General features: G+C 38.3%; 2 protein-coding genes across 11 annotated transcripts in view; both read left to right on the top strand.

Moving 5' to 3' along the window:
* The window catches only part of LOC139964061 (sushi, von Willebrand factor type A, EGF and pentraxin domain-containing protein 1-like), a 64,930-nt gene extending 53,065 nt beyond the window's left edge, over window positions 1-11,865 (top strand). For 6 of the 7 annotated variants that reach the window (XM_071965407.1, XM_071965411.1, XM_071965406.1 and 3 more), the window contains 5 exons: window positions 1,429-1,728; window positions 1,977-2,174; window positions 7,139-7,351; window positions 7,586-7,885; window positions 8,135-11,865. In XM_071965407.1, coding sequence (XP_071821508.1) covers window positions 1,429-1,728; window positions 1,977-2,174; window positions 7,139-7,351; window positions 7,586-7,885; window positions 8,135-8,346 — 1,223 coding nt within the window. In that variant the 3' untranslated portion in view covers window positions 8,347-11,865. The remainder of the gene's footprint in view (window positions 1-1,428; window positions 1,729-1,976; window positions 2,175-7,138; window positions 7,352-7,585; window positions 7,886-8,134) is intronic. The other variant, XM_071965408.1, reaches the window with a different exon arrangement.
* A 5,236-nt stretch (window positions 11,866-17,101) lies between these two features.
* LOC139964066 (protein lev-9-like) overlaps window positions 17,102-27,699 on the top strand; it is a 31,404-nt gene continuing 20,806 nt past the window's right edge. For 2 of the 4 annotated variants that reach the window (XM_071965424.1, XM_071965421.1), the window contains exons 1-4: window positions 17,103-17,339; window positions 19,695-19,829; window positions 21,086-21,259; window positions 22,233-22,373. In XM_071965424.1, coding sequence (XP_071821525.1) covers window positions 17,285-17,339; window positions 19,695-19,829; window positions 21,086-21,259; window positions 22,233-22,373 — 505 coding nt within the window. In that variant the 5' untranslated portion in view covers window positions 17,103-17,284. Of the gene's footprint in view, window positions 17,340-19,694; window positions 19,830-21,085; window positions 21,260-22,232; window positions 22,374-27,699 lie in introns of all 4 variants that reach the window. The other 2 variants (XM_071965422.1, XM_071965423.1) reach the window with 2 other exon arrangements.

Raw genomic sequence — 27,699 nt, 5'->3', positions numbered from 1 at the left:
AATTATTATTACTTTATAATTATATAATAAGATAATAATATAATTATATAGTTATATAATTATATAATTATATTTCCAATTATAATTCCATTTTTTTCTTTTTTCCCCGTCTCATCAACATGGGTATGTCATCTGAATAATACAAAGGAACTATTAACATCATGTGAAAATTGATTCTGAATTGAGTATTTCTTCTTCACCACTTATACCGAAATATATGTATACATATCCAAAAAAACATAGATGATAAGCAGAGGTTAAGTCAAGAGTCGTAAAGTTCATTGATTGAATGAGAAAAGCAATCTTTAATGCCATGTTTTTTCTACGAGCAGAGCTAGTAGAGTTTCGCTTCGAGGCAATGTGCTTCTCAACGTTAAGAATAAATTTCATTTTATAGAAGAAATTGTAGCAGTCAGGCTTAACATTGTTTTGTTTACAATTCAAGATAAAGTATTTGATGTGAAGGATAAACAAATTCAATGGGTCGTAACCTGTTACCAGTTTACCGAAGAAAAGATCTTTTTTTGAGCAGATAAACTGTCTACCAAAAAATTTCTGTTCGCAATGTAAAAGGAAATTAGACGTCACATGACAGAACCAGAGTAAATGTTCAATAGTGTCCTCTTCAATAAAGCAAGAAGTAAAGAGTGGAGAAGCCGCTATTTTCATTAAATTTAAATTCTAATTCTAATTCTAATTAGAACTAATTAGAATTCTAATTAGAATTCTAATTCTAATTATAGTTCTAATTAGAATTCTTAATCTAATTCTAATTAGAATTCTAATTAAATTAGAATTACAATTCGAAATTCGGATTAGAATTAGAATTCTAATTACTTTAGTATTCGAATTCTAATTCTAATTAGAATTAGAATTAAAATAAGAATTAGAATTAGAATTCTAATTAGAAGAATAAGAATTAAAATTGTAATTAGAATTCTAATTATAAATCTAATTATAATTATAATTCTAATTATAATTATAATTAGAAGAATAAGAATTGTATACATTGATTATATACATTGATATAGATGTCTTTGGGTGTTTATGTACGTAAGTGTCTGTAGTTTGTCTATGTATGTGTATGTATCCCGTATGTAAGTGTATGCGTGAGTTTTGTTGTCACTGAAGGTATATTTTTTTGGATGTGTATATGTAAATCGGTATAAGAAGAGAAGAAATACTCAATTTTCACATTATGTAAATAATTACTTTTTATCATTCAGATGACATACCTATGTTGTTATCAGAACTCTAATTATAGTAGGTGTACCATAAACATGTATAATATTCGTGAATAAATGAGATGTGGAAAAAATATTATTATTACTATCAGTATTATTATAATAACGTGTAAACGCTGGCAGCTGGTTTAACATGATCAGATGATAACCAAGTTATTGCTGATATTATTTTACGCCTTTACAGATATCTCCCAGTTACATATGGACATATCACCGACAACTTCATTAACAATTAGTCCATCAGGCCAGTTTGTATTGGTAACCCCGATTGATGAGGTGACAATCAGCTGCAGGAATCGACTAAACAGTGCACAGTTAAGTGGTGATACACGAATAAGAAAGGACGGCGAAGATACACAGGGAGAACGATCCGATGACACTTCTGTCTTTCGTCTTGTAATTATAAACCCTACAGCAGAAGATAATGGAATATACACCTGTTTGAGTAGTGGATTGAGTCATTCAATAAGCGTCACATTTGAAGGTAAGTGTTCTTGGCCTATTAAATATACAGCATCTGTAGCTTTTTCAAATGGAAAAAAAAGTGATCCATCTTCAACAGTATAATTAACCGTCACAGAGGTATCATGATTATATGTTCCCAATATGTTACTAAGCCACGAAAAGTTCATCGGCTTCTTGAAAATACCAATTGCTGTCAATAAGCAAGGACTCTATTTAGCTACCTTGCGAACACACATGTACTTGATTCATCTTACTTTTCTTCTCCAGTAACCCCTGTTTGTTCGAGGCCCGCGATCAATACGCATGTTATCGCACTCGGAGAAAATAATTTGCCAATAGCGAACCATGTGTCCTTCTCCGAAGGTGAAAGACTAACGTTTTGGTGTGAAGATGATATGACTTTAGTCGGTGCGAATAGTATTGAATGCATTGAGGGACAATGGACCGGACGTACCCCAACATGTGGTAAGAGACAATCTGGCATCTTGCTTTGAAAAACAGGGACTCATGGAAAGGACTTTTGACCATGTGCAGCTATTATGTCTCCTGTTGATCGATGTTAGAAATCATAAATATTGGGTTATACAGCATAGCATATATGTATTATTCCTATTTATTCTTTGGAAGTTTATCTGAAAGGTTGAGTCGCACACAATATTAACTCCCGAATTGCTATAAAACCGATCCACTAAAGTGACTGAACCAGGTCTGTGTCGCACTTAAACCTCAAACCACTGCTATCATGCTGACGTATACATATTTCTATCATTTTAAAGAGGTACATACACGCAAAAAATGTTACAAGACAAAAGCAACATTGTTCTTAAACCTTGTGTATTGCATGTTGTATATACAAAGTGATGAAGGCATCATGGAATGTCATCTACTATTTGATTTCAATTCAGGATAATGGTATTGTATTCTATATATCTAAAATATATTGAAATTCTTGTTCACGGAACACATCCTAACTAACGATATGTCTTATAAGTTCTCAGGCTGTTACACTGTATAATAGAAAACAAACATGGTAGTGCTACCTTGATACTAGTTATAAAGTAAAACATGATAGGTCAAGAGTCAAATTACCAATACATGCTTGTTCCAGTACATGCATACTAATCGTTGGACCTCATAATCATGCACCATTCAGTAGAAACGTTACTTGTTTGGAGGTTTTAGATATGATGGTATGATGTTACTTTCAACTTCACTGACAAAAGCCCACCATTAACTACACTGACACAGATTGCCCTTTTTATGCTCTAAAGGTGGATGCAAGTTTTCAATAATCTTCTAGTGATATGAAATTAAAGAAGGCTATTAAACTTTTGATGTTATTCAACAGTAGGTATAGACGAAGGCCCATAGATTTAAAAGCTGTAAATTCCAAATATTTTAAGGCTTCATTTAGGTTGGTGAAGCAGTCATGTTCAGGCACAGCCGAATCTGCCATACATTCAAATATGGCCCACTGTGTCTTTTCATAACAAAAATGAAGGTTTGTTGTTATTCTCAAGCTATCTGTCATAAAATATAACGTTATAAGCTACTTAGAATTATATCATGAACATGCATACCTACATTTCCTCGCTTGGTTGAAAGTTTTGCGCAACACTGCCAGTGGCTACTGAAGACTACCAAGGTGTGGAGCAGTTCTAACAATCCTTTGGATGATTTAGGTAGGTAGAAACTGAACCACTATTGATGGGCCAGAAGCAAATAAATGCTTTGAAAGGAAGTGTGTTTCCCTGGTGACGTTGAAGCCGCTTCTCGTATACGGGTGTCTGGGAGTCCTTTATCAGAGAGAAAATAGGCATCGAATTGTTAAGTTAGTTTATATTAAGCTCACGGCGCAATAATGTGCCAACAAATGCCTTTATGTGTGTTTGTTGTTATAAAGGAGGTAAGTGTACTCCCCTGGTGTTGGCATAATATTTCCCCGGTTGAATGTTACCACTCCTTATATTAGAACAATTTACAATCTTCTGAGAAGGCAGGGACGTCATTAGACTACCTCAGCGATGTGACATCAATTTTTTTGTGAAAACTGAGTCTCCATATTCATTAAACGTTCCATTGAATGTGTAGTTGGGTAGATGGGAAGTGCAGATGTGGAGTGGGTAAGTACTATCGCTCGTAAAGCCCCAAACCAGTAAATTTGGGGGAACAATACGACAATAGTTGCCTATATCAATAAACAAGGGGGAACGTGGTCAACTCGCCTGAGTCAGGAAATCTTGAACCAATTAAACTGGCGTCAACAGAACTACATTCTCCTTAGAGTTTCTCACATTTCGAGGAAGGAGAAACAGGTAGCAGATGCTCTATCCAGGAGAAACACAAACCCGGTGGAATGTCACTGGAATAACAGACCTGCAAAATAACTGTTTAACATAGTCGATTGCCAGAACATCGACCTCGTTTCATCACTTGAAAATGCCTAACTCCCGACTTTCTGCTTCAGGACGTTTCATCCGCAGGTCTGGGCAGTCGACGCGATGTCCATAACTCGGAACGAATGTAAGCTTCCCCCTACCCTCCTCTGTGTCTCTCCCAGATGGCACAGGAGACCATGGTTTCCTCTTCTCCTCGATGTTCTGTGTGAAGCTTCACCCAGCATGTCGGACTCACCGCACCTGCTTACCCAGGCCAAAGGCAAAATCTTTCATTCCAACATCCAGTCGCTGGAACTGGCTGTCTGGCCCTTATCAAGTGTGAGAAGAGGTTACCGATATGACATATGACATCATCATCAAAGAGGACTAACACCGTCCCGGGCAGGGGCGGCGATTTGTTTGAAATATTAGGGAGGACATTTGCTTGGATGGAGGCGAATTACTATCTAAGCGGAGCGCCACCATTGGTTGGCGCGTAGCGTACAAAAAATTTTCTGGTTTTGATAGCCCCCCAGATCACCGGAAATGGCACTTCTCGGGCTTGAAAATGACCAACCAGATGTACACTTTTGCCTGAGAACCAAGCTTTTCCAAATCAGTCACACATCATGTTCGACCTCATCGCATCTCCTGTGGATCATTGCTTTTGTAGGTAATTCTACGTAACACCCCACAATACCCGTCAACCCCACTTTTCAAGGTTTTAAGACCATTGTTTGTTCAGAACTTGAATAATAAATTCACTTCAAAACATACCCATAATGTTGCACAAAATTTCATCTATGGACAACCAATATAGAAAAAAAAAACCCTTCAACCCCTAACAGACCGGTCAAAATTGCACGAGTAGAGGGAAATATGATGAAGAATGTTGGAATTTTCGAAAATACAGACACAGTTAATTTATTGGTGTACAAATATTAAAACCTCTTATAACGGCTACTATAAAACTTCGATATCATAAACAAATTCCACAAAAATATGCTCGAAGCTGGGGGGGCGGTCTTTACCATCCGCCCCCCCTTGGCTTCGCGCCTGCAGTTAGAAATCTTGTAGGACACAGGCAAAATGGACACCCAGTGAACCCATGTCGAAGTGGATCATATATATGATTGTACGTACTTACATTACACAAGAGATGTACAGACATTATATGATAATAATCATGAGTGACAACATGATCGCCGCCCATGTATATAAAACCGTCTTCAATTGTGACGTGTACACTGTCTTCATAATAGTTGGTTGAATAAATCAAATAAATTAGGCTGATTGTTTATATATTTAAATTTTGTTGCTACAGCTCTATTTTCCTTTTTCATTTCGAAAAAAAAAGTAAAAACTACTTTCGGTCATATATAGTAACAAATTGTGACACGGTTAGACATGCGCCTTGCGAGGGATTTGCCAAGGGAGGGGCGAAGCTTATAGGCAAACTATCTAAGCGTATCGCCACCATAAGTTGGCGCGAAGCGAAAAAGAAAATTTTGGCCGAAAACGCCTTCCAGATCGCTGGAAATGTCACTTCCCAGGCCTTTTAAGTTGCATCTAAGAATTTTCAATTTTGAAATTACTAGCGATATCATAAAAAAATATGCTAAAAAAAATATGCCACCAAATATTGGGGGGGGGGGATATTAGATACTATATCCCTCCACCTAAAATATTGGGGGGCGGGGACATACCCCCCTCCCTCTATAATCGCCACCCATGACCGTCCGAACTTATCCTTCGCAAATTGGAGGGTGCTACCAATGATGTGCGGACTCCCATGTTACTCCACGTTTAGCCTCTGTAAACCATATAATGATATACCTTTTCCATCAATCAGAAATTATCGGTTAGCAATCGCCGAAATCCACTCAGATTTTTCAGACGGTACCGCCATAGATCCCTTATGACGTCATAATCGCTTTTATCCAGGTATTGAGAATCCAAGACCCGCTATCCGGAAGCTCCATCGTTCCTGGAGCATAAAATGAGTATTGCCCGCTCAAGCTAATGGCGATGTCATCCGTACGTCATTTAACATACAAAAGTATTGTTCTACTGGCAGTGGTCAGCCAGAAGAAGGATCTGTCTCCACGCTCTTTTCAATTGTTCATGGTTACATACGTGAGGTAATAACGGTCACAAACTGAAAACCGTTGAAATAAAATAACTCTAGAAGTAAAGATTGGATGATATTGTTACCTGACAAGTAGATCCATGTCCGTTATATTTATTCTATTTGGAATGTGGGTCTGCATAAGTACAAGGACCTTACCGATAACTTTACTTAATTAGTGATAAACGCTCAGACATATTTTTTGGGAATTTTTTGGGGGAACATTTAACAATGTCGCCAGGTATTACTCATTTAGTTGGCTATCTGCTGTATTTGTTCTGCAATTTGTGATATTAAAATCCAACATCTACATGGTACTGTATCATTTAAATCAGTGACGCTACATGTCCATACATACACTATGCTCAAGAGCGTTAAGCGAAAATAGTATTTATACCACATTTGATATGTTTTACCCATTGATGATGACGAGGATACATTCCAGTTTTATTTAAAGAAAACGCAAAAATAAAGAAATTATAGCTGGATTAAATAAATTCATTAAAGGCAATACTCAAATTATGCGGAATATCTGTTGGTTGCGATTTCAAATACCGATCATGTTGACCATGCCTTATAAGCTTTTGTCAATCTGGCATTAATGACTGATTCAAAATGACATTTGTCCTGAGGAAATGTGTTTAGAATTTGAAAGCTAACACTGTTATGAAAAATAACTTTAACATTGATATGTTGTAATATGTCATTTCAAATGAATTGGTGGCCGATCCATATTATATTCACATTTGCGAATATTCATGCATTTTGAGTTACATGAATATTAAATTCATAATTAACAATGTCAATGCTTAATTGACTCCAATGGACAATTAATCCTTTGGACCATTACAATTGCATTTTGTATTTCTTCTTTGAATTTTGATTATATATGAAGTTATGAGATTTTCATTTAATATTTGCAGAAAATAATCGTTGTTCGAGACCACATATCTTATCGAATATTATTGCACATATCGGAGTCGGAGAAGACACCACAGCGATAGGGAACGGTGAATCCTTCATAGGAGGTGAAACGATCACTTTCCGATGCGAAGACGTTAGGTATCAGATATTAGATGGCCCGATCCACAGGCAATGTATTGACGGGGAATGGACTGAACGAGCTCCAAGATGTGGTAAGTTGATTTTGGTTCAATATCTATCAACATCTGAGACCAATCTTGGCTTGGTATCCCGAGTAAATGTTCTTGTTATTGAGGAATGTTATATTCTGGGTTAGTGTTTAACAATTGTATCTATTATCTTTAATGTAGACAATGAATTCTATAGAAGATTTAGTTTACATATGTAACAGCTCATCAACACTCCGTTTACCATGCAATCATATCAGTTGTATTTTATCTCGGCAGAAACCTCTCAGTTACAGGTTGGTGTGGATAATACAATATTAAAAACAGTGTCACCCGATGGTACGTTCATTGTTTATCCCATTGTGGGTTTGGTCTTTATAAACTGTCAGTTACGGACAGGAGGTCGTATAGCGAACAGTGCTACTATAACGACGAACAGTACAACTCAGCCGTCACAGAGAGCTTACTCAACTGGCAAATTAAAACGTTTACGGTTACGTAATCCGACTTCAGGAAACGACGGAACGTACACATGTGAAGCTGGATCTCAGAGACACTCAATCAGAATCAAATTTCAAGGTAAGTTGAGAGAAATGCTTAACGCTAGTCCTTTGAGAGAAAGAGTAAAGGAATATTATTTTACATGATTTAATTTAACCCGTTCAGAACATTGACATTTTACATGCCAGATATTCGAGCTCTACAAGTTCCCAATGCTATTCCAATCTATTCCATAATATTTAGCCTTACTGTTTCATATTTTCCTGTTTGAATCTTCATCCACAAACTTTAATTCCACTTTTCTGCTATACTCGTTGTTCGCAACAGATATCCGATGCCCTGCACCGGGAAATGTTTCAAATGGCAGGTGGGCTTACGTGAGAGCAACTGAAAATAGATTAGATCCACGTGCGTATATCCTGAATGAAAAGGTGACGCTCCAATGTAACCCTGGTTATCACGCATCCAGTAACCAAGAATCACGGTGTAACTACCAAGGGCAATGGTCACCGCCATTATCGTCTTGTACAGCCGATTAATCGACAACAGACATCATCATCTCCTACAGTGATATGGATGGAGAAGGAGCAACTTTAGATCCACCATCGATCTAGTAATGATGGTTGTAATGAACGGTTATCACCTCATAACCATACAGTTTAACTTGTAGACAAGTGTTAACTTTACTAAGCGTTTAGTTATTACAATATTACGTGGATTGTAACAAAACTGTAATAAAGCGTCTAGCACCGATCTATTTTTTCATATTTTAGCGGAATTTTTATTATAAATTGCACGAAAATAAATCTGTATCTCTGTAAGTGAGAGAAAACTTACCTTTGAAATACTCATTGTAACTTAAATTTTGCGAAGACTTTTAAAGTTTATAATTTGCAATAAAGCAACATCTCATTTCAATAAATAACAATGTTTCGGTGTTGGCCATAACATTCACCAAATAACCACTGGTAATTTTAAGTTTGCTAGAAACTTATCATTTGTTATTTAACGAGACATTCGGTTTACAGTCATAATAGGAAGATTATGCACGTTACTTTCATTATAATATTGATTTTAAAATATATGAATAACCGAGAGTAAAGCAGACCGCTTCAGTGACTGCAATATTACAATTTGATAAATCGTGTAAATCCGAAACTCGCGATGAGATAGAAAAAGAGAGACAGAAAGACAACGAAAGCAAAGAAAAGAGCGCACAGACCCGGGTCAAGCACTGTTTCATTCATCGTTATGTCATGATTTTGTAGACATATTCACGTAAGAAACATAAACACATTGAATTGAAGTTTACTACAATACATGCTATTAATTACATTGTCCCCACCTAGGCCTACTATCGTCAGTCGTGAGAAAATAGATTAGTCGGCGATATTGCCCTTAATTCATCTGGTGAAGAACTAAATTATACTACAGGGTTCACCTCCTCCAATATTCTCAACCTCAGACAAAGTATGTTTTAAATGAAACTTGCTTATAAAGACCAAACATGCCTCTTTTGTCTAGTGGAGGACCCTTGGCCCCTACCTGTTAGTCGGTTTCGATGACCTCACGGCAACCTTCCTTCTTTATATAATCCTTGATTCGACCCTGGTGCTTCCATTAAGTTTCAGGCCTTACTAATAACAGTCAGGGGAGTTTTGAATTCATTACTATGTTTAAGTAAAGTATTGACGGGCAATGCGTCTTGAGCTATTTGTTTAGATTTAACTAACTGTGTGAAAATGCCCCAGAATGCACAATGTCGTCAAAAGAATTCCCTACTGACAAAAATAAAATCATCGACTTGCCTCCGATCCTTCAATAAAGATAAGGCCACTACCTAGATAAGTTGGGGAAATCCTACACTATACTTGGAAATAATACCACGAAATTATACACCAAAAATACACCAACAAATCTCTTAAATCGACTGGAAAATAGGTTGGCAAAACATATACTAAACTCTAATGGGAAATGACAAATACCCTCCAAATTTCGAGCACAAGTACGATACCGGAAATAATATTTCCAGCATTTATCTTTAATATCTTGAGAAAAGTAAATCAATGTTGAATTACACGACTAATCTCTACAAATCGAAGTTAATAAATGTCTTAATTAAAAGGATTTTTTGGTGACTGAAATTGATTGATTAGCAAAGTTTGAGCTTCTTTTTCACACTTACGTCAAAATCATATCCTCGTAGCATTTTGAAAGTGATTAAATGTGTGTAAATGCATCTGGAAAGAGCACATGCATTATGCCTTAAGACAATTTAGTTGCAATATGTTTAGATATAATTCTCGTGTTCATGAAATTCAAACTATAGAGAAAATGTTTATCCAAAAATGTTAATGTCATTTTATCTATTATAATGTTGCAGCTTAATATGGAAAGGTATAGCATTTCTTGTTCAAATGTTTGTAAATCTATGGTGAGATAGCATGGTGTCACATTAGTGTCCACACGGTAAAAGAAGAAAATATTAAAGATACAACATAAACTAGGACCATTATCATCAGCTAATGCGGGATTAATTGCACAGGCCAGTACTCCCCAGCCATGAGGTATATTATTGTACGAAGAGAATGCATCAATGGTTACATGGTTATAGCTTCTTGCCACTCCCCCCCCCCCTTCCAATATTAGATTGCACCTTTTTTCTCCAGACTTCCCAAGCCAATTTCCACTATCGTAGGTAATTTCAATTGAGAAAAAACTCGTTGTCATATATGTCCCCACAACTACCCCAGACACTATGATTTCCCAATGTTTTGTTATCTAGCAATGAGGTTTATATGTTTTACTGTGCTCTTTGTAGAGAGGGATATAAAGAGGGATATGTATGTGAAACAGGTTCTCGGTTTCGCTTAAGTTTTAATAATCACACAAAAAATAATTCGTCATAATTTTGCAGGATTACGAACATATAAATCTACGTAGATAATTTCTCAAAAACCTAAAATGCATTGTAATTGCTTCTTACTTCAAATCCATAGTGAACGTACGGGCCTTAACAAAGACTTGTGACCCCTAACGAATCATTTCCCCAAACATATGTAGGTATTTGTATGTATTTGATATCCTTCTGCAAGCAGGAACTCGCAAAGAAGCCTTACTGGCTTATCAAAGCCGCAAGATGAGCGAAGTCAGTCTCTTAGATTCATATTAAACGTCCATTATTATGAATTGTCAATTGTCAACAACTCTGTAATTGGACGACTGTGGACCTTATGGTTGGAAGGCACCGGCGTTAACCACTGAGCTAAAACTGCTAGTTACTCCTAGTTATAGGAGTTAACACCCCTATATGCTATTCCATTCTTCATATTATTTGTTCCATAAGCCGATTCCTGTATAGTTATAGTTTAAATCAGTCCATCCGCGACCAATTTTATGCTCTGACGTCATACTTCGTTATGATACATTGTGTACTTTTCATTCCACGGCCAAGTATTGCTGGCAAACATTCCCATTGGGACAGAAAATTCCAACATATTTTCTAAAACAATATTTCCGTATTTGTCAATTATGAGTATTATGAGTCAATTATGAGTATATATAGAGAGAGAGAGCGAGAGAGAGAGAGAGAGGTGGAGATAGGAGGAGATAGGTGGAGGTAGAGAGATGTGGGTGGGTGGAGAGAGAGAATGAAGCAGGCAGGTTGGGAGAGAGAGGCAAGTTGCCGGGACGTTCTTAGTTCAGATGACACAGTGACGTACAGCTACGGGGAGGGGGTTTCCTCACCCAATAAATGGCTTAAATCTTCAATAGTTGGAAAAACGGTGGTCAGAAATATGATATTTGAAAAATTTATCTATGCAACATCTCTTTAAGTAATTTAAGATGATAGCATTCTTGACAGGATATTTCTGATTTCTGAGTCAATATTGATTATATATTACTGAGACATATTAGGCGATTTCTAATACTTTTAATTTTAGGTTGATATGAATACAAGATTTCACGAAATTCGACAATACAATTAACCCAAATCTTGTTTCTAACTGCACAACCCATAATAAAGTTGAAAATACTACGAGCAGTTTACAATTGTCTGAATATGGTCAATTGGCGTTTGATTTAGCACCTCATCATATTACTATATATAATAAAGTAGCCGGTTAACCTTATTTAAGGTACAAAGAATTGACAACCCATTTGAGTTAAACTGCTGAAAATTTCGAACCCGCGGTACGGCACCTCTCCTAACGAATCCACCCAGTTCCAAAATTATGATTCTAGTTGGAATATTGATATTCTAACCACCTCCCCCCCTCCCAGCCAACCCCGCAATCACAAGACCCTAGCAACATCCCGAAGATGGCCCCTTCGTTTTCAATGGAGGTTATATCTCTATGTGTACCATATACTAGGTGATTTGAGGTTTTTCTTCTACGAACTGAAAGCATATTGCTGCCTTAGTAAATCATAGGCTTACGATTTAGTCAACTTGTGTCTCAGACATGTATGCATTAGCCAGTCAGTGACCTAGGTAGATGCAAAGAAAACTTTCCATTTAACGTGACATGTTCTCTGCGTCCTATGCTGTTTCATTGTATAATCAAATAACGTTACATAGGAATGGACGTAACTGTAAAGCAAAACAATAATAATCGTTTTTCTATGAACGGTTAAGTATTTACTGTAATTTAAAAGCTCTGGACTTCCTGCCATGCCTAACCGAAAACGTTCTCTGTGTATGTTGTGAATTTTTCGAAGCCCCGGAGAATGGTAATGTTATCTACGACCCTGTAAACAGAACAGTTGGTTCAACTGCGAATTTCTCTTGCTCTTCTGGATACGTAATAAGTGGTAACGCCCATCTGGAGTGTCTAGAAACTAAAAAGTGGAACGCGGCCAATGATGATTCTTGTGGTAAGGGCATCGACCTTGATGACAGGGCCAGGTGCTAATCAAGAATTTTATAGGGGAGGGGTGCCTGGGGATTGGTGAAGGCGATTCTCAAGGTTGTGCTAATAATTCTCTTGATCTAAGTGTGAGGCTGAAAAGGGTTTTTATATCCACTGGAGTGACTAGCCATTTCCCAGACTGAAAGTTAACATTCCGACTGACGATCGAGGTGTTTGTGTGTGTGTTTGGGGAGGGAGGAGGGGGTGGGGAGAGATACATGAACCTCTAACCACTTTGCGCAAGCCACTATACCTGAAACAAATTCGGTTACTTAAGAATTAGACCTAAGACGAAAGAAAAAATGTATGAATAATTCTTGCCATGATCAAAGTGACTCAAAGTCACAACATAACTCAGAGTAATTTCCTGAGTTAAGTATAGTACAAAGGCCTAAATATCGCCGTGTAATAAATCTCATTTTACCCACGCTTCATGAATCCTTCTCTTGTGCGTGGGTATAGGCCAAACGTATTGATTTCGCGATTTTCTTCCCAATCCGCAGGATATTGCTTACAGCACCAATGGAAGGTTTTCACATCTTTCAAATTTGTAACTCTAAGTTTACATCTAAAGCTATTAAGTAATTCTCAGTCGATTCTAACGATAATTAATATTTTAGTTTCAGAATGCAATAGAGACGCAGCACAGGTTACGGCACTCCGTCGAATATGTATGAATGAATGTGTAACCGCTGACGACTGTTTACGCGGCAGACCCTGTGTGTGCGATGGCGTCCACAGATTGTCATGTATTCCGACAAGTAAGTCTAGTCATAAATATTATCAGTGGCAAGAACACATTTTCGCATAAGTCGAGATGCACATTCTCCATCATTACCAATAGCCTATATGTGTAAAAATGATGATGATCAGCTTAATATAGCTACACAAAACCAGTAAGAAATATATCTCATTTTATATGCGCCCTGCATGAAAAGAATTGAGCAAGTTTAAAAATCACATCAATGAGTCCGAAGTGTTTCTGTGTTATTCTTTAAGTTGTTTAGATCCTTAAACTTGGTACTGTTGTCAAATTGTGTTCAAAAGTAATCAGTAGACAACGGCATGGAATTGGACACCCCATCTGAATCATTGATATGAGTTTGACCGCTGCCGCTATGATAGGTATCGTACATCTTAATCAACATGGAAAAGACGGGTTTGGTATGCTCGTAGTGGATAAAAGAACAACTTCCTGCCTTAACCTTTTCTCACACAACTACATCAACCTATATGCTATTATAAATACTGCACCAGGATTGAAGTCCATCGTCCTTACGGTTTCAAGCAGTCTGTAGTTGTTTTTACTTGATCCCTGCTAATAAATATACTGGAGGCAGGATATTGCACTTCCTAGTTACATATTTCATGTCCTCCTCACAACACTAGTGGTGGAGGCTAACTGAAACTTGGTGCGTTATTGTGCATTAGAAGGCGGTACCTGTTACTAGCAAATCACATGAGAGGTAGGGGGGCTTTCCAGCGATGGATTGGGGGTCAACGTAACATGTTATATGTGTGCGATAAAAAGCCTACGCCTTTCACGAATCCTATAAACCGCAAGGCAGATGGACTAAAAACCAGGAGTGTGTATGCATACGATGTAGTGTTTCTATATGACGTTATAGGGATAGCGGTTAGTGATCAATCGTGGTAAGGTTTATATGAAAGTTGATTCAACTTAGTTCTCTGACTTTTAGTTTTCAATTCTCTTTTCACAATTAAGCAGGAGAGAACTACTGTGACTTAACCCTAGTTCAAATAGATCATACAAATGTCACCTTAGATCTGTCAACATTAGTATTTGGGACAGTTGCAACGATTTCGTGTTCGCCCTGCAACCTACCTATCGATGGAACAAGAGAAATTCAGCGAAGCTGCTTGGGCAATGGTGACTGGAGTGATGGATCGCTGACGTGTATACCTGGTGGTAAGTACAATCTGGATTTCATTTCTTGAGCCCGGCTACATTTCAGAATGGTTAAACACCTGCTATAGTTAAACCCCGACCCCGACCCCCGATCGTGACATTGTTCTTTTACCCACAAAACTTTGCACCATTCGAAGGGATCAAACGAAACGGAAAATCAAGCCAATGACATGGTCTTTTTTCCTGATTAGGTTGAATTAAAACAATGCGTGGTCAGAGTGTTCACCGTTCCATTCATGACTGTACTATGTAGTTTACGTAATCATGATGTCTAGCACCATTAGCTTATGTCCATGTGTGTCTCTCACTGTGACGTTCCTGCAGCGTAGAGAGAGACAGTCGTCCGAAGGACACATTTCACAACTATCCTCCAGTCTTTAGTGGATTCACCTGCACTGGGTCTCGCGAAAATTGTCCAATGTGTAGTCTACCTTGGTCTTCAGTAATATCAGGACAGTTGCCTATGCATCCAATCAATAGTTTACTCTGGTCGTTGTATTTGTAACGAAATGGCCACCGTGTTTTCTTTAAATTTGTGTACACTTGATCTCTTCAATAGGTCAAAATATTGGCAAAATAGAACGGTATTGTACGGAAGCGTAGAAGGGACATTGCATTGAAGAGTTACCAACTTGACAAAACGACAATTATCTGCAAATTGACGATGGTAACGTGACAAAATTCAGAAAATTGACGGTTTGACGAGATAACGGATTTCGTCATTGCATCAATTTTCTGCAAATTGTCCCCCACCCATCCAAATATGGGGGGACGTGCCCCGTCCCACAGGATTGACGCCCTTGCTGGTAAGCTGTTCTAAAGTTTTCTCAACAACCTTTATTTTGAGATCCCATGTCTTTATATGGTCATCAAATAGTTTAGTGAAATAGAAAAAAAAAACAGTCTGGTAAGTTACTTTGAAATATCATGACATATATTTTGTGAGTTTGACACCAGCATTGACATTTTTCGACAAATCTGCAAATTGCGCGTGGAAAATAAGGTAAGATTGACTGGGCTTTTAGCCAAGTAACATACTGAATGACCAAACTGTATTTCAAACTGACATCAAAGATTGCATCTGAAACATTATTAGGATGATAGACTGATTCTCAGCGATAGTATTGTTTCCTTCCTTGAAAATTTGTTTTATTTTAGCGGTTTTAGGAGCATCAGGGTACGTCCCAGAAGTGAAAACCCGGCCTATGCGCTATGTCACGTCCGGTTTTTTAGCAACTATAACCTACTGCCGGTCCGCGGTCGATGGGTCGTTCATGAGTGGTCATCATGGAGATTCGAGACTATTCAGACCAATGATATATTTTTCGCACATGTATTTTTTTTTTGACACCCTGAATCCCAATGGGAGGGCGACTGGGGGAGGGTGCGACAAGCTTTCATGGTGGTCTGTCGCCCCACGCCCCCACCCCCTTGGCTACGCCACTGTACCTTAGTAATGAGCCGTGCCTCCCCTGAACATTACTATTTACCACGTGCTACCTCTGGAATTGTACAGAAAAAAAGTGAGAGAGAAGGCCGGCTTTTAAACTTATTTTTCTAAATATTTTCACGAGTATCCTCACTCATCTTTTCATCATTATTATTACTTCACCATAGAAAACCTGAGGAAAACATAACGTCAGCACTTAACATAGGCAAACAATGCTTACTAAAAGAACAACAAAGGGGGGGGGGGGAGATCAGCGAAGCCCTTTAATATCTTTGTAATATTTCCTGATGTGTAACCTTTTAACTTCTAAAAACGATAAACGCGCACTACTAACGGAAACTCAGAAAGTTAAAACACACGATTACACTTTATTGTTCAAGACTAGGCTATAATACCTACCTTTATACACAAAGAGTTACACAAAGGGTGATCTTGTGGGACATCCCCTTTGTCTATAACTTCTTGTATTTTTAATCCCAAAGTATAAAGACAATTTATGACATTTTAGACAAAAAACAAACGTATAATGTCTTGTCGTTCATACCAGAGGATAGCCAAGGGGAAGGGGATTTGAGAAGGAAGGAGAGGTAAGGTTGAGGGATCGGTTAGTTAGTTACACGCCATATATGATACACAATTTAAGTGGCGTATAAATTGATTGGTTAAACGTGTGCTATGTCGAAGCGGAGACATGTGCAGTAAAAAGAATGTCCATGTTCCCCTTTTCGACGGTACAGTATTACCGTACTGTGAGACACTCTCACACTGGGATGGGACAGGAACATCGAAGAAACGATGGGGGGGGGGGTGGGGTTGTGGGGGGGGGGGGAGGAGAAGGGATGGCTCCTTGTAACTGCGGATTATCTATGGATCCTAACCCCAGGAAGGAATTACGTGTTGATATGTATATCACGGAAGACACTGTCCTACCGTTATCATGGAATTCAATTGCAACGTATACAAGAACGTACAGTAACGTTTTGCTTCCTGTTTCTTGGCAAGTTTGTCCATCCTGTTTTCAGAGATCTAATTGTTCTGCTTGTTTAATAGCATTCATTTCTACCACAGACTATAACCTGGTGTGCTGCTTCCATTTAAGTTATTCACCCAATTCAAGTTCCCAGTACACAAGCACGTGTTAGGCTCTATAGCTGTTGGCCGCAAATCATCTTGCTGTGTTCAAAATGAATTTATCAAAAGGGTGCTTCTTCTTTATTGTGCTTTTCACTGGTTCAGTTGGTAAGTTATTGTAGTAACAGGCTAACATATGACGTACACGGTCTGCCTTTGCAGGACAGTCTAGGATATATATATGTCAAGTCAACAGTCTGCCTTCGTAGTCTAGCATATACACTACGTCAACGGTCTGTCTTCAAAGGGCAGTCTAGCATATATAATAAGTCAACGGTCTGCCTTTGCGGGACAGTCTAAGATATATACTACGTCAACGGTCTGCTTTCGCTAGGCAGTTTAGCATAAATTTATGAATGTATTTTTGACCCTCCTGCAAGCAGGAACTAGTGAAGAAGCCTCATTGGCTTATCAAAGCCGCAAGCTATCCGAAGTCAGTCTCTTAGATTCATATTTAACGTCAATGATTATGAATTGTCAACGGTAAATATTTTTAATTCAGTATATTTTCATATCAGCATATCAAGGGTCAGTATGCCGCTTAATTCAGTCTTCGATTTCAGCCCTGTTGAATTCGAATTCAGTCTTTGATGGTTACTTTGTTTCTATGAATAATTTAAGATGGTTGATTACTCCTTAATACTTCGTCACAGCACGTGTCAGCCTGTAGCCTATACGTATACTAATGAAGAGCATCATGCGGAACTCATGTAGTTTCGATTCGCTTTAGATTAAAGCAGTATGGGTAAGGAATGCTTAATACACATACACTATCGAAAGTCAAGTCATACTTGGTTTGCTATATCATACCAAATCCATCAGTGTCAGTTGCAACCAGAAACTCTGCGCCCACAGATAAGTCGTTGGAATTGCTTGTAAGTATTAACCTTTCGTTAGTCGTTCTTCCGATTTTAAATAAATTGTTCGAGTTTTCCTAAAAATATACCTCAAGGATTTCAAAACATTTATTCCCCCTCCCTTCCCCTGAAGAAAACATGTTGGCGTAGCACCATCTGAAGTCCTAAGGTGTATATTTAGAACAAATCCTAACGGAGGACCTGCTTTTGTAGCGATATCAAATTCATACTTTTGTACCACCCACCAGGCAGGTGTTACCTCTCTGGTATAACTCTGTCGTTATTGTGATTTTACCTTAATCCAACTAAAATTAAAGGCTCTCTTAAAGTAAAAGGCTACTAATTGGACAGCAATCCCTGCGTATAGCTCCAGTAAACTAACAGATCAAACTAACCAACGAGAGGCGAAACTATTATACTATGAATTTAGATTGAATTTTGAGTAAACTTTGAAGTGTCGAGGAAGTACCCTGGGGAGTTATGCTAATAATTTGATGAATTTATATGACATAGGATGGTATGTGCCAACTCTCTAACATCGCCCATCGCCCCCACACCCCCCCTCCTCCCATGTACAAAATCTCCTCAGAACAGAAGCTCATCTTGGCCATTGGTCGAAGCGGTGCATTTTTTTATCATACATGTGAACATGACAATGATACGATATGGTAGCATTTGTTTCAACCGTCGAAAAACAGTGTCCTATTTCAGGAAGCCAAAACCGCGGAGTTGTTTATTACTAAAACCGAGTAGTTTTATGGAAAGGCCTAGGTAAACCCCAGGACTGTCTTTATGGCAAAGTCTCCACACTCAGTTGCAAAGATAAACAACAGACGACATTCATGCTTGCCTCGATTTCCTGTTGAGTTTAAAGGTGAAGTAACGACTATACTATTAAATCTACATTGCATTCCGATGTACGCGGTAACATACAGCTGCATCTTTACCATCCTACATGGTTTTGGGGCAACATCGTTTGGAACGGTACTTTTGATAACCTTTAAAACTTCCGAGGCACATCAATTTAGGTGGCTGGACTCAGTGTAGCACACAAACAATTATATCGTAGTCATTTTTCATGACATTTATGGCCTCAAATAAAATGTTTTAATGTTTGTCAAGGCATGGACTTCATGTGGTGATGACTGTCATAGAAGGTTGTTACGTATGCTGTTGATATAAAATATTATATAAAATGGTGGAGTATTAGAATGATAAAATAATTGATTACAATTATAACCTTCAGATGAAGCCTCTAAACTACGAACACAATGTGCAATTTAGCAATGTATCAGTTAGAGGAACATTATAGATTTAGTCTTATTTAGATATTTAAATGAACCAAAACTGTTAGATAACTGCTAATCTACTAAAGAGACTGTGTAATAGAATGCGTAAAAGTATAAGTGAGCTTGACGTTTCGACCCTGGCAGGATCTTATTCAGTTCTTCAGAGGCTGAAGCCTCTGAACAGGATCCTGCTAGGATCGAAACCTCGAGCCTACTTACTTTTACACAATAGTTTTAGATATTATCAAATACTGTTTGTTTACAGTCCTGCTGATGAGGTTATAATATTTAATAGGCATGTACAAACTTATTTACAGCGCAAGAATCATGTCCTACTCGAAATGTAACTGCAACCTGTACCGACAAAAGCTGTGCAGATACACGGACATGTAGAAAAGTCGGTAGAACTTGTCAGTGCGTCGACAATTGTGGCTGGTCCTGTGTGAGGATAGGTAAGATTGACTTTTTTCAATGTCGTTTCTGTCGAGCCGTGCGGCCCGCACCTTACTTATAACAGCAAAGCATTCACCACACTTAAGTTTTCATAAACACAGCCTGACAATATGAACTTCTGTTTGTATCGATGGACGGGAGGTGGAGAGAGAGAGGTGGAGAGAGGCGGAGAGAGAGGTGGGTGGAGAGAGGTGGATAATGAAGCAGGCAGGTGTGGCTAGAGATACGAGTTGCCGGGACTTTCTTAGTTCAGATGAAACAAGGACGTACAGCTACGGGGAAGGGGAGGCTTTCTCACCCAATAATTGGCTTAAATCTTTAAATAAAGTTGGAAAATAGATGTTCAGAAACGTGATAGTTTTTAATTTTATCTATGCAACATCTTTTCAAGTAATTTAACATGATAGCACTCTTGACAGAATAATTCTGATTTCTGAGTCTATAATATTAGGCGATTTCTAATATTTCTAATGTTAGGTTGGCATGATTACAATATTTGACGAAATTCGATCTTACAATTAACCCAAATCTTGTTTATATAACTGCTAGCACAACCCATAGTAAAGTTGAAAATACTACGAGCAGTTTACAATTGTCTTAATATGGCAATTGGCGTTCGATTAAGCACCTCATCATATTAATATATATAAAAAAGTAGCCGGTTAACCTTATTTAAGGTACAAAGAATTGACAACCCATTCGTGTTATACTGCTGAAAATTTCGAACTTGCGGTACGGCACCCCTCCTTACGAATCCACCCAGTTCAAAATTATGATTCTAGTTGGAATATTGATATTCTACTCTCCACCCCCCCCCCCCCCCCCCCGCCAACCTCGCAATCACAGCAACCCCGAAACGTCCCGGAGATGTCATCTTCGTGTTCCATGGAGGTTATATCTCTATTTGTACCATATACTTGGTGATTTGAGGTAGTTATCTTCTATGAACTGAAAACATTTTGCTGCCTTAGTAAATCACAGGCTTACGATTTAGTCCACTCGTGTCCCAGACATGTATGCACTAGCCAGTCAGTGACCTACGTATAGGTGCAAAATAAAACTTTCCATTTAACGTGACATGTTCTCTGCGTCCTATATGCTGTTTCATAGTTTAATCAAATAACGTTACATAGGAATGGACGTAACTTTAAAGAAAAACATGTAATGATCGTTTTCTATGAACGGTTAAGTATTTACTGTAATTTAAAACCTCTGAACTGCCTTCCATGCCTAACCGAAAACTTTCTCTGTGTAGGTTGTGAATTTTTCGAAGCCCCGGAGAATGGTAATGTTATCTACGACCCTGTAAACAGAACAGTTGGCTCAACTGCGACTTTCTCTTGCTCTTCTGGATACGTACTCAGTGGTAACGCCCATCTGGAGTGTCTGGAAACCAAAGTGTGGAACGCGACCAATGATGTTTCTTGTGGTAAGGGCATCGACTTTGTTGACAGGGCCAGGTGCTAATCAAGCATTTTATAGACAAGGGGTGCTTTCTGGGGGTCGGTGAAGGCGATTCTCAAAGTTGTGCTAATAATTCACTTGATCTATGTGTGAGTCTGTAAAGGGGTTTTATATCCATTGTAGTGGCAAGCCTATTTCTCAGACTGAAAGTTAACATTCCGACTGACGATCGAGGTGGGGGTGGGTGGGGGAGACACATGAACCCCTTACCACTTTGCGCAAGCCACTATACCTGAAACAAATTTGGTTACTTTTTTAGACCTTAGACGAAAGAAAAAATGTATGGATATTTCTGGTCATGATCGAAGTGACTCAAAGTCACAACATAACTCAGAGTAATTTCCTTAGGTAATTTTCGTTTCGTTACGTTTACCAGTATAAATTGCATAAAATACAGTTCATAAATAGGAAAATGGTGAGTATCATAAATAAAATAAATGAAATTGTTATATGCATTCATAAAATGTATAAAAGTTAGGAAAACAGTAACCCAATTAGGGAATAAAAATTGTGGAAACTATACAAATTACATCAAATCAAGTCATTTAAAGTGTCATGTTGAATAAAAATAGATGCTCTGTATACAAACGAGTTTCTGAAAACTTGCACTCTATATTTTGGTGTCAATGCACGATTCCTGAGATTATAGCTAGTGTGTCGACATATTGATTTCAGTTCTGCATAGTAGTAGTAAGTATCGTACAAAGGTGTGCAGATCGCCGTGTAATAAATCTCATATTCCCCACACTTTATGAATCCTTCTCTTGGGCGTGGGTATAGGTCGAACGTATTGATTTCGCGTTTTTCTCCCCAATCCCCAGGCTGTTGCTTACAGCACCAATGGAAGGTTTTCACATCTTTCAAATTTGTAACTCTTAGTTTACATCTAAAGCTATTCAATAACTCTCAGTCGATTCTAACGATAATGAATATTTTAGTTACAGAATGCAATAGAGACGCAGCACAGGTTACGGCACTCCGTCGAACATGTAGGAAGACATGTGTAACCGATGCCGACTGTTTACGCGGCAGACCCTGTCTGTGCGATGGCGTCTGTGGATTGTCATGTATTCCGACAGGTAAGTCTAGTCATAAATATTATCAGTAGCAACAACACATTTTTGCATAAGTCGAGATGCACAAACTCCATCATTACCAATAGCCTATACGTGTAAAAATGATGATGATGATCAGCTTTATATAGCTACACAAAACCAGCAAAAAATACATCTCATTTTATATGCGCCCTGCATGAAAAGAATTAAGCAATTTTAAAAATCACATCAATGAGTCCGAAGTGTTTCTGTGTTATTCTTTAAGTTGTTTAGATCCTTAAACTTGGTACTGTTGTCAAATTGTGTTCAAAAGTAATCAGTAGGCAACGGCATGGAAATGGACAACCCATCTGAATCATTGATATGAGTTTGACCGCTGCCGCTATGATAGGTATCGTTCATCTTATCCAACATGGAAAAGACGGGTTTGGTATGCTCGTGGTGGATAAAAGTAAAAAAATCCTGCCTTAACCTTTTCTCACACAACTACATCAACCTATACGCTATTATAAATAATGCACCAGGATTGACCTTACGGTTTCAAGCAGTCTGTAGTTGTTTTTATCTGATCTCTGCCTATAAATGTACTGGAGGCGGGATATAGCACTTACTAGTTACATATTTTGTAAAACCTTAATGTCCTCAGGCGCGTAGCCATGGGGGGGGGGCGAAGGGGGCAGCCGCACCCCCCTTGAACATATTTTTTATATTTTGTTTTTAATGTTTTTATGATATCGCTAGTATTTTCATAGAGAAACTGCTAAGATGCAACTTACACGGCCTGGGAAGTGCCAAATCCAGCGATCTGGGAGGCATTTTCAACCAAAATTTTCTTGAACGCTTCGCGCCAATTATGGTGGCGCTACGCTTAGATAGTTTGCAGAGCCGTATATAGAGAGAGTTTGGCCAACTGGCGATTTGTGACGTCACACGCAAACCATGGGCATCAAGATAGGTCCAGTTGTCGTTACCAGTTGCGCGAAACACGAAAAACACCACACACAATATATAGCAGCTTTGCACACAAACGAACAAACGAAGCGACTCAGAATGTCAGATTTTGACAGGCATACGAGGAACAAAATGGATATCAGGTAATGAATTAGAGTATGCGTTAGTTAATGACATTTACGTTTATCTTCACACCTGAAATGCATAGAAAACTAGCTGAAAACCTGTCATTACACTTGTTTTATTTTACGCCTCATACTAGTACTAGTCCTACTTTAGTCATACAAACGAAAAGCACACATCACAGTCCTGGCTAGGCTAGATTACAGACGCACAACTATAGCATCAGGCCTACTTTAATAGATCCTTCAATTAAATTAAGTAGGCCTACACATAAAATGACAATTTATGCTTCACTGATCTTTTCAGGTTTGCCAAAAAGTAGTTGTACCAGAGGTCATTGTATTAAACTCCAGAAGTTACATAGTAGGAATAATATTCGGCATAACTTTTTCTCTAAAGTCTAATACAACTTATACAAGGGTTGTGAATGGATGGAATGGTTTGCCTGAGAAGGTTGAATTGCAAGTAGTGTGAATGGGTTCAAGAATACTTTGGATGAGTACATTAAGCATTGTAATTGGGTATGACATTTGATGGCCTCGGTTTTATTCCTCTCATATAGCCTTAGGGTCCTTAATGGGGACTTGAATGTCTCTCCTGGTCTTTTTTTCTACTAAACTAAACTATATACTTGAGTGTAGGAGTTAGCAATAGTTGGGAGTCTGTGGGCAAACCTAAGACTGATATTGTGGTGTTAATTTCTCAGGAATGTAGTACTAGGCTATAGTAGGTGCAACAGATTGAATGGGTCTGTCGAGAAAAAAAAAACCTGCAACAACTGAAGACTGGTGTATGTTGTAGCTTATGTATTTTCCATTAACATATATACTATAAGGTCATGTCCTTAATAAGGTTTCATGGATCACACTGACATAGTGTGCCTACTTGTCAGTGTTGTCAACTGAGCACAGGGCTGATGACATCATTCAGTTTGTTATTATGCAGACAGCAAATGGCCATAATGATAATTATTAATTGTTACTTATTCTTCATACTGCCCTTACTGGCCTTACCTGAACAGTGATGTATAAAAATGCAAGAAGTCGTTAAGCTTTCCATTTAAGAATCGTTTCAGCCTGTCCTATTTCAAACATATGATTGGCAGGTTTCCACGTTACATAGCTTATCAAAATGGAGCTGTTCTGTAAAGGAAGAAAATCACACATATGCATGCATACAAACACACTCATATATAACAATTTCTGAATATCTTTTCAGCTGCCCAAAGGTGCTGGAATGCAAGCTCTGTTGGGTGAATTAAAAAACCCTCATTGTACTCTTTTATCATGGTCAGCGTAGCTGGAACCAGCAATGATGGTGATGTGGATTTGACAGTACCTAGACAAGAATTCAATAGCTGCTTTGTGTTGAAGTGGGTTCAACTTGCTCAAGGCCATGACAGGATGACGACTAGACATTAGGATGAATTATCTGTTGCAGAGCTCTATAAACCAGGCAGTTGTTAAAACATCCATTGGGTGACCCTCACAGTCTACCAGGCACTGCATCGCAGAAGCAAAATGAAGTGTGTGTGATACCTTCATCTTATGAGAGTGGAATGGTATCAGTGTGGCCTCTGTCAATTTGGCTTCAAGTCTTTGTTTTCTTGAAAGCTGAGATCTTTCAGTGGTTTCACACTGACCTCTGTACTTGACAATTCATGTGTATTTGCCAGCTCAGGAGGAAGCCAGATTTTAATTACATTAACCAATGCTGACTTTTTTTTGGACATGTGGTACATCTGCAAGGAGGTGAAGGAAGCAGTTGGAGTTGCATGGATGTGGAATCTTGTTGATAGTCTGGCAGTCTTATCCACAGATTATCCCAAAGCTTCTCCACATTGCCACATTCAGAACTTATTACATTGATAAACTTGAAAATTGCAGGAATCTAACGAAGCACCCATCAAGAGAATTTGTTTGTATAATTATTGAAAGCTGTGACCTTCTGATGTGACAGACTAATGTGAAATAAAGGGCAGCAGATTACCTTGTAAATGAACCTTGTTATTGTTTGATTGTATCTAATGTTTGCAAAATTTTAAGTTGCATGCTACCAATTGAAACATAATTCTTTCTCTATTAATGGGATATAAATACTTCTCCTTTAAGGGTGTGGAGACTCCCGCACAAAGAAACGTCTCATGCCGGTTATCGGACCTAGTTTCGAATGAGGTGTAACAGAAGTGTTAGACACCACCATTGATCCCAGAAAATACACACACAGTCAATACAAACATCACAGTCAATACCCACAACACAGTGCACATAGCAGCGTGGACATCTCAGGTCTAGATAAAAGATAACAAGGTATCAGGTTTCATTACTGTCTGCATTTTGTAGCGACAAAAAAAAACTTCACTTGCAAGCAACGGAAAGTAAACTTTTTCAGAGCGCGGCATGCGGTTTAGGGCAAGTCTTCAATACCTTTAAATATACTGCATCGGTTGTTGTCACTTGATCATTTGCTTGTGTGTGAGCTAAACAGCTTAAATAATATGTAAAAAAATAATACAAACTTTCAAATTGCCAGATATTTACTTGCTCAAAATCATTATCCAATCATGATTTGTTGCTATCCTTGAGTCCATTATTCAGATGATGAGGCAGATTCCCTTCAACTCTCCATGATGAAGGTAAAACCTTATATCTTAACCAACTGCCATTGAGTGTCCATTTGAAAGTTTCAAACACACAAGTGCATTGATTAAAACAAAGACTTTATTGCTGTGGTTGCAGGAACTGGATTTCAGTCTAGTAGTCACTCACCAGGGTTGTCTTTATCACAGTCTGCTAACTGTGGCTTTTTATGTTAGGAGTTTTTCTTCAGAGCACATGTCACCTTTGATTTGTAAAAAAAGTCCTGAAATTCAGGGAGTTAAAATTTACTGTCTAAAGATAATTTAAAAAGATTTTTTTTAACTTCAATCGTCAATGTGGGTGTCAATTAAGGGAATAAGGAGGTACTGATGCAACTTTGATAAATGATAGTTGACTGCATCCAAATTAAACCAAGGCCTAGGCTATACTTTTGAAGAAGAAAATATTAGGCTGAATTCATGTTAGCCTAAAAAGGCTAGGCCAATGCTGACAATTAACACAAACCAAGATCATTTAACCATTTGGGCACTTGTTTATGGCATACTAAAAGGGTCTATATAATTAGGCCTGTATGTGTACACAACCCACAAGTTGCCAATGAGTATAGACCTAGCCTAACTAGTTTAGGCCTAGGCTACTTTGTTTCCATAGACCTAGTTTAATTGGGCCTTATACTGTGCCATATTATGTAATGTGCTATAACAGTTGTAGTAATAGCAAGAATGGTCCAGGTCTAACTAAGCCCAGGCTTAACTTATGCTTCGGGCTTAACTAAGGATTAGGGCTTTACGTGATGCCTAGAGGCTAGCCCACCCTTTTACATTAAACTAAAAGTGATACTTTTTTAGGCTAGGCATAGCCTAGGCATACAATAACTAGGAATTAGGATAACTATATGTGCGACTGAAACTGACATGCCTATGATTAGAAGAGCTGGCATAATGAAATCGAATTTGTGGATCGTAAAACGAGAGAGAATAGCCATGCATGTAATTACAGAAACCAGTCTGAACGTAAAATTCTCGCATTGCTTGTACATTACTCGTATTACACTAGGGCCTATGGCTAGTATGGGCCTAGGCTACACAGACTTTTTTTCATTAGATCTCCATCTTGTTCTTTCTACTTCCAAAAAATTCCTCTTCTTTTATGGTCAGTCGGAAAATCAAACAACAATATCCATGTTCTGACCGATTGCAGCATCCCCAGCACCATTTCTTTCATAATTTCGTACTTTTTCGTGTACACAAACGATAGTCTATACACTGTGAGTATGCGTGTCGCCTGCTAAAAAGTTTTCAAGTGGACCTATTTTACCACCCTGTGTGGGCGTTTTCCCTCTCGACCAATCCAAATCGGTTACATGGTTGGCCAAACTCTCTCTATATACGGCTCTGATAGTTTGCAATGCCGAATCTACAGTTTCGCCCCTCCCTTGGCAAATTCCTGGCAACGCGCCCTGAATGTCCTCCTCACAACACTAGCGGTGGAGGCTAACTGAAACTTGGTGTGTTATTGTGCATTAGAAGGCGTTACGTGTTACTAGCAAATGACATGCGAGGTAGGGGGGCTTTCCAGTGATGGGTTGGGGTCAACGTAACATGTTATATGTGTGCGATTATATAGCCTACGCCTTTCACGAACTCCTATAAACCGCAAGGCAGATGGACTTAAAA

Source organism: Apostichopus japonicus, chromosome 22, assembly GCF_037975245.1.
Source record: "Apostichopus japonicus isolate 1M-3 chromosome 22, ASM3797524v1, whole genome shotgun sequence".
NCBI classification, from domain to species: Eukaryota; Metazoa; Echinodermata; class Holothuroidea; order Aspidochirotida; family Stichopodidae; genus Apostichopus; species Apostichopus japonicus.
This window is presented reverse-complemented; position numbering and strand designations above follow the sequence as displayed.